The 7272-nt window shown below is 64.5% G+C and overlaps 1 protein-coding gene across 1 annotated transcript in view; it reads left to right on the top strand.

The window, feature by feature from the left end:
• Positions 1 to 1093: 1093 nt before the first annotated feature.
• Positions 1094 to 7272, top strand: part of POMGNT1 (protein O-linked mannose N-acetylglucosaminyltransferase 1 (beta 1,2-)) — a 13139-nt gene continuing 6960 nt past the window's right edge. Inside the window, exons 1-9 of the mRNA XM_019531355.1 lie at positions 1094 to 1205; positions 1617 to 1732; positions 1935 to 2000; positions 2187 to 2300; positions 4205 to 4322; positions 4535 to 4633; positions 5582 to 5709; positions 6071 to 6141; positions 6471 to 6546. Of these exons, the coding sequence (XP_019386900.1) occupies positions 1625 to 1732; positions 1935 to 2000; positions 2187 to 2300; positions 4205 to 4322; positions 4535 to 4633; positions 5582 to 5709; positions 6071 to 6141; positions 6471 to 6546 (780 nt within the window). The 5' untranslated portion in view covers positions 1094 to 1205; positions 1617 to 1624. The remainder of the gene's footprint in view (positions 1206 to 1616; positions 1733 to 1934; positions 2001 to 2186; positions 2301 to 4204; positions 4323 to 4534; positions 4634 to 5581; positions 5710 to 6070; positions 6142 to 6470; positions 6547 to 7272) is intronic.

Below are 7272 nucleotides of genomic sequence, written 5' to 3'. Positions count from 1 at the left end.
CCAGCCCGGGCTTCGGGCCGTGTGGGGCCAGCGGCAGTCAGGGAGGGAGAAGCTAGCGGGGCAGCGCGTCCCCGATTGCCGCCAAGCTGCAAGCGGCCCGCGTCAGGCCTCCTCCGCTGCGCCCCGCGTCGCCCGGGACCGGAGAGAGCGGGCGGCTCAGCGGTGCCGCAGCTCCCTTCGCACGCGCGTTGCCACCTCGTGCTAATCCGGGCAGCTCCCAGCAAGGTCGAAGCCGTCGCGCCCGGGCCTGAGCCCTGCGGGGGCGGGAATGGGCAGGTGCCCCGGGAGGAAGCCGGCTCTGAGCCGTGCGGGGGAGCGAGGACAGGCTTCTCCCAGCGTGCCGCTCTCTTGCACGCTTAAACACGCGTGCACATCCAACCTGGCTGCTGGCTGGAGGTTTGTCGCCTGTCGCGGGGTGGGACGGCCGTGCCGATGCACCCCTGCCTCCGCCTCGGGCCGGCGATCGCAGCCGTGCCGCGGTTCCCCGGGGTGGACTGGGCTTGAGACCGGCGCTGCCGGGGACGGGCCACGCCGGCCGGTTTCAATTTGCAGCCGTAAGCGACCGTGGCGGGGGGGTAACCAGCCCCGCAGCGGCTTTCCGGTGGTTCGGGGGCCCGTGGCAGCAGGCTGCCCGTCGCGCCCCTGCCCCGGAGAGCGGCGCACCCTCGTCTCGCAAGGCGCCCCGACCCGCCCGGGGCCGCGCCTTGTTCGGGTGCCCGGCCGCACGCCGTGCTCTCCGCGTACCGGAGCGGCAGAAAGACAAAGAGAAGGCCGAGCTGGGAGGGAGCTGACCTTGCTAGTCGTTCTGCTCCGTATGGATTGGACTTAAGCTGCTCTTACCATATTTCCTCGTGTGTAAGCACCCTTCAGTTCCCAGCAGTCGTTTTGGTTTGTTTTTGCGGGGGGGAGGCGCACGCTGTACGTGCGGAAATGCAGCCTCGGGGTGTCTCGGGGTCCGAGGTCCTGTGGCCGTGGGAGGCGGTTCCTCGGGAAAGCTGCGGGCCTCCGAGATGCGCGCTCAGCTTTCCCAGGGCGATGCCTGCTTGCGAGCCGCGCCGGGCGGGGAGAGCGCTGACACGAGCCCCTTGCCGTGCAGACCGGAGCCGTCCTCTTCCTGCTGGTGACCGTGATTGTGAACATCAAGCTGATCTTGGACACCCGGAGAGCTGCCAGCGAGGAAGAGGAGGAGTCGGCCCAGGACTATGGTGAGTGGAGGGGTCCCTCCGCAGAGCCCGGGGCCTCCATCTTCATCTTCTCCTACCGAAAGGTGGCCCTAGGCCCAAGCTGTCTTCTCATGATGCCGCGTGGCCTTGAGGTGAGGGGTGGGGAGGCAGTTGTATCATGGGTGGGGGTCTCCAGCCCTGGTGCGCTGTGGGAGATCTGATTAGCACCCGCAATTCCTGGGGACACAAGGGGATGGAGCCGGGACTCCGATTAGCCCCTAGCCAGCGTCCGGGTCCTGGCACAGGTTAGCCTCTTGGGCTCGCGTTTGCTGTAAAAACTAGCGCTTTCCTGCCGGAAACGGATGCTTTTCCTGGAAAAATATTTAGGCGCGACCCCTGGGGGGCCGCTCTGTGGGGTGGGACCGGCTGAGGCTCAGGGCACCTGTCTTGCAGACGAGGGCATGCAGCACCTGGAGACGCCGCGGCGGCCTGCCAGCGGCCGGAAGGTCCTGGACATCGAGGTCTACTCCAGCCGGTCCAAGGTCTACGTGGCTGTGGACGGGACGACGGTGAGCGGTCAGCGCCTGGGGCCCCCAGACCTTGGACCCAGCACCCGGGGTCCCTTAAAGCAGCGAAGCCTCGTGCCCGATGGCGATTTAAATCTAGGGTTTCTAGGGTGCGATCACGGTCGTGGTGCTCCGGGGTCCCGCAGCCGCGAGCTGGAGCGGGGGAGCTGGCTTGTGGGTGCACTCACGCTCTCCCCTCTGGCAGGTCCTGGAGGACGAGGCGCGGGAGCAGGGCCGCGGGATCCACGTCATCGTGCTGAACCAGGCCACGGTAAGGGGCTACATGGCCGGGGCAGCTCGCCGGGCGTCGGGGCTCAGCGGGGAGTGGCTGCGTCGGCTTCAGGAGGCCTCCAGGTCCGGACGCGGCGCCTCGGAGGGCCCTGAGGAGGCTCAAGCGGGGGCGAGGGTTTGGTGCGGCGTCTGTGCATCACGCCGGCTCGGCTGTCCCCCCCCACAGGGTCACGTCATGGCCAAGAGGGTCTTCGACACCTACTCGCCACACGAGGACGAAGCCATGGTCCTCTTCCTCAACATGGTGGCCCGGGGCCGTGTCCTGATCTTCACCATTAAGGTAAGGGACGCTGCCTCGTCTCCTGCCCTGACGCAGCCTCGAAGCAGCCGCCCCTTCCTTTCCCCCCGCCTTGTCGGAGCTGTTTTGTATTTCCGCCGTGCTGGGGGCTGCGTGCTCGGACCCGGACCCCGGCGTGCTAGGCGCTGTACAGATATGTTAGATAAATGACCAATGCATGAGTTCAGCAAACCAAGGTTTATTGCATAATATATGGACAACTGAGGCAAACTTAGCAGCTTATATAGAAATCGCTCTTTCTCATTCACGCCATACCCCCCATTCACGCTAAGTCACCTATCCGCGACGCTGCGGTGCTTCTTCAAGGCGGTGGTCAGTGCAGAGGGGCACCGGCTCCAATCTCTCGACGTGCGGGTAGTTTCTGGTTAAAGCGTCCACCCGGGCTCGGCCTTCGCCGCCCTTTTGTCTTCCATGAGGCCAACTTTGACCGATGCCCAGAGGCTTCTTTACCAATCGCCACTCCGTTGTTCACACGCACCCTCGTTGCTTCTTTTTTTATCAAATGGAAATGCATTCAAAATATCAGCGTAGCATAGCATGGATAGAGCATATTCTGAAACATAATCTAGCACAGACCAGAGCAATGACGGGGGTCTTCAGCCAGGTACGAGACAACAGGTGGGAGCACGAGGAGGTGATATCGGGGTGCTCAAAGGGCCTTTGGGCAGGCTAGCTGTCCAGCTGGCAGAGGAGATGGTTGCGGCTCTGAAGCTCTCCTGCAAAGGCGCATCTTTCAACGTGCGTTGTTCTTCGAGCCCTCCAGCCACGGGCTGACGCAGGGGTGCGCACAACCAGACGCTTTTCTCTGCCCTCTCCGTGCATTGCCATTTCAGCCCATTCTCCGCGTGCCTTCATCGTCTGTCAGCCTCCAAGATAAAGCAGGGAGGCCGTGGAGTAGAGGCCTGGGGAAGCTGCGGACCCTCCACCACTGGAGGGGCTCAAGGAGAGGATGGACAGCCACGGATTTGGGGATGACCTGGGCTCTGCTGTGGGGGTTTCCCAGGCTTCTGGGCTCTGCTGGTTGCTCCCTCCCCTCCTCGCTGCTCCATGTGTCGGGGGTGGGGGGGTGTTAAGCCTCCCCCAGAGGCACTGGTGCTGCTGCAGCCCAGGCTGGGGATGGGGACCGGGCTGTGCCAATGCTCCTGCTGGGACCAGCCCTACAGGGTCATGCCCCTTTGCTTAGGGTCAGACCGATGCCAGATTTGGGGTCAGGAAGGACTTTTACCCCACAGTCAGACTGGTATGGATGGTGGGGGGGGGACGGGGACGTTTCTTTTGTACCAGGGGCACGGCCTCTACCTGAGATCGCTGGAGCGTCTATTAACAACCTTTTACAGCGGTAGGACGTTGGCCATCGCGGTCCCCCCGCTTGCCCCGGGGCAGGTGCGGGCGTGATGTCTGGTGCTGTTGTCAGGGGTGACGGTAGTTTTACAGAGTTTCGGCAATGAATTTGTCTGGGCTGGTTTGGGCAGGTGTCACTGGGGTTGGACTAGTTGTCACCTGGGAGGCCCCTTCCAGTCACTTGGGGAAAGTGCCCCCTGGTTAGGGAGAGCCACGTAACGCTGACACCCTCCAGGCCTTGGGCACGCGGATGGGGTGAATAATATCCCAGTCCAAGGTGGGCGTGAGCCTCGGGGACTTTCCTACCAGCCCAACAGACTGTGAAGTAGGGGCTGGGTTTTTTCTGCGACGGTTGCGACTCGAAGCTAAAGCCCACGTGGCCGCGTGTCAACGGTCCTGTCGTGCGTGCCAAAAATCGCATCCGGGCGTGAGCGGGGAAGGCTTTGCTCTGGGTCGGGATGGCCCCGGCGTCCCCCATCTTAGTCGAGGGCCGGGTCTTGCCCCCGGGCAGGTGCTGCCTGTTGAGTGCTGGTGCTTGCTTGCAGGACGAAGGCTCCTTCCACCTCAAGGACACGGCCAAGAGCCTCCTGAAGAGCCTGGGCAGCCAGGTGGCCGCGTCCCTCGGCTGGAGGGACATGTGGACGTTTGTGGGGAAGAAGGGAGGTGAGAGGGCAGCAATGCCTTTCCCTCCCGGGGGCTGGGGAGGAAGGGATCGTCCAGCCCGTCCTCTGCGTAGGGGAGGGACGGGGTGTCCTACCAGCCCGGGGGGTGACGGCTCTGAGCGGGTGGGAGCTGGCCGGCCTCCCCTGACGGCCTGGTGCCGGGGGGTGGGCCCTGCCGGGCATCCGGACGCTGACCACGTCTCTGCTCCTCAGGCGAGGTGCATGGCGAGAAGCACTCCAAGTCCCCGGCGCTTTCCAGCTGGGGCGACCCCGTCCTGCTGAAGACCGAAGTGCAGCTGACCTCCGTGGAAGGTGGGTGACGAGGGGCGGATGCTCCCCGTGGCTCGGGGGGTGTCTCTGTCTCCCACCTGGCTACGCGTTCGCTAAATAGTTGGTGCAGACTATTGCTCCAACCCCCTCGCGCCACCCACGACCCTCTGCCCGGAGGGTACTGGTGCTTTTGGCCCGGGCTGGCACCCCCGGGCTGCACGACCCAGGTGCCGCCCCGCCTGGGGAAGCTAACCCAGTGAGGACACGGGGTTAACCTGTCCGGGTGTGGAGTCTGGCAAAGCTTTTCCATCTTTAAACCCATGCGCCCGCCTGGACAAGCCCTGTGCCCTCTGGGGAAGGAAGCCAGCGGCCCAGGGATCGTGGGGCGGCGGGTGCCTGTGGCCATGTCCCAAACGATGCGCTCAGGGTAGTGCAGCAGCAATGAGGACACGGGCACTCAAGCGTGGCCTCGTCTGTGGCTGTTGCCACCGGATAGGGGTGCTCTAGGCGTAGCGATGCCTGTGCTGTGCTGTGGGGGCTTTGCTGGTTGCCCCCGTCCCCTTTTAGCTCCATGTGTCAGGGGGGGTTTTAAGCCGTCTTCAGAGGCGTCGGGTGCTGGCTGCAGTCGGGGCTGGGGCCATCCCCACAGGATCCTGGCTAGGGGGTCTTGCTAGATCACCCTTTGCCCGCTCGTGCGGGAATGCCAGGAGCCGCTTGGAAACATAATGGGAGACAGGAAAAGCTTCCCTGAGCCCCCCTCCTTGTCGCGGAGCAGCCAGCGGGGAGCTGCTGTGTCCGTGGTGGCAGGATTTGAACCCAGGTGCCAGCCTGGGTGGGCATCTTGCCCCACGCAGCATGCCCCTCGCCCGGGGCAGTCGTCCAGCCGTGCCTGGAGCTGCAGGCAGGGGGGCGGGCAGGCAGGGCCAGGGGAGAGGTGCCCGAGAGCAGGGACGTGGCGAGTCTCGCGTCTCCCCTCTCGCCTGCCTGCAGAGGCCGAGTGCCACTGGCCCGACACGGAGCTGAACCGGCGCCGGAGGCGATTCTGCAGCAAGGTGGAGGGCTACGGCAGCGTGTGCAGCTGCAAGGACCCCACGCCCATCGAGTTCAACCCCGACCCCGTGAGTGCGCCGGCCTTCCCTCTCCTGGCTTGAGCAGAGAAAACCTGGGTTTTCTCAAGCCATCTCCCACCCCTGTTCACCCCTGCTTTTGGTCGCAAGCTCTGCCCACGTTGCAGCCAGCTCGGGGTAGGCGAGCTGCTGGAGGTGTCCGTGGCAGGATGCGACTAGCAGGGTTGTCCTCTGTCTTGGGCTGGGTTGCAAGGGAAAGCCCTGTTCCTCACGGATGGCATAACCCCCAGCCCTGGGCAGCGCTGCCCTCCTTGTCTTCACCCCTCGTCGGCCTGCTGCTCTCGCCCAAGACGATGCACGACCCCCCAGGCCGCTCCCCGGAGCCCTGACCCCTGGCCCTTTCGTCTTGCAGCTCAAGGACAACAAAGTCTATAGCGTGCCTGTCGCCGTCATTGCGGGGAACAGACCCAACTACCTGTACAGGTGAGCGCGGACGGGACTCGGCGCGTCCCTGCTCCTGGGGTGGCCGGGCGGGAGACGGGGGTCCCCGCACAAGCAAGGTGAGAGGCATCTCATGCTTCCCTCCTGCGTTCCCACCGGGTCATGGCCACCCCTCAGCCTGGCGGGTGCTCTCCCGGCGTGGAGACTCTCCGGCCCTCCCCGAAGGACTCGGGTTGAGAGCAATGGGAGTCTTAGGGGGGCACTTCTCCTGCCCCGTGAAATGCAAGCATCCCCCCCTCCTTGCCGTGAGACCTTCCCCTGCAGCAGCTCCTGGCGGGTTTCAGCCCCTCCTGTCTCCCTCCTGTCCGCAGGATGCTGCGGTCCCTGCTCTCGGCTCAAGGGGTGAATCCCCAGATGATCACGGTCTTCATTGACGGGTATTACGAGGTAGGAGCTCCTCTCTGCCCCGGGCCCTGCCGCTATCCTTGTCCCCTTTGGTGCTCTCCCCCCCTCCTGCCAGCCGGCTTGGAGGGGCTGATGCCCCACTGGGCTTATTGGCACGTGGCAATGCCCCCATGTTGCAGCCGGGTGGGGGGGGAAGGCTGTTTAAAGGATGGCAGGGGGGTTCCCCAGTTTCATGGAGAAGTCCATCCATTCACACCGCTGGGCTGGGAGATGTCAGGACTTCGCCTTGCTGGCGTTTGTCATGGGGTCAGGGCTGGACATTTTCCTGGTGCCTCCGGTTAGGTTTGTCCTGGCACCACCCCGAGGGGAAGGGCAGGGTGGGCCAAGGCATGATCCCTGCGCGATGCCCTCGGGCAGACGCATATAACACGCTCGGACGGTGCTTTCACCACTGCGGCTGGCCGGGCAGAGGGCCACTGCGGGCTTTGCTGCATCGATGCATCGCAGTCCCAGCAAATACTGCTCCTGCAGACTTGGCTTTGGAGAGTCCCCTGCGGTAGGGGCTTGGGGGCTCTGCCTCTTTTACCAGGCCGATGCGCTGCGCTGGTTGCCACGTGCGGCCAGGGAGGAGTTTGTTCCCCTCGATCCGCTACAGGCATCGGGGGCGTTTTCATCTTCCTCCGAGGCTGGGGATGGGGACTGCTGGGGCCAACACCAGAGTCTGGCCCTTCTGCTCAGGCTGATGCTGCACTGGGGGCAGGAAGGGAT

Source organism: Crocodylus porosus, unplaced genomic scaffold (assembly GCF_001723895.1).
Source record: "Crocodylus porosus isolate Cpor-Errol unplaced genomic scaffold, CroPor_comp1, whole genome shotgun sequence".
Lineage (NCBI taxonomy): Eukaryota > Metazoa > Chordata > Crocodylia > Crocodylidae > Crocodylus > Crocodylus porosus.
Note: the sequence above shows the minus strand (reverse complement) of the source record. Positions and strands in the feature narration are given on the sequence as shown.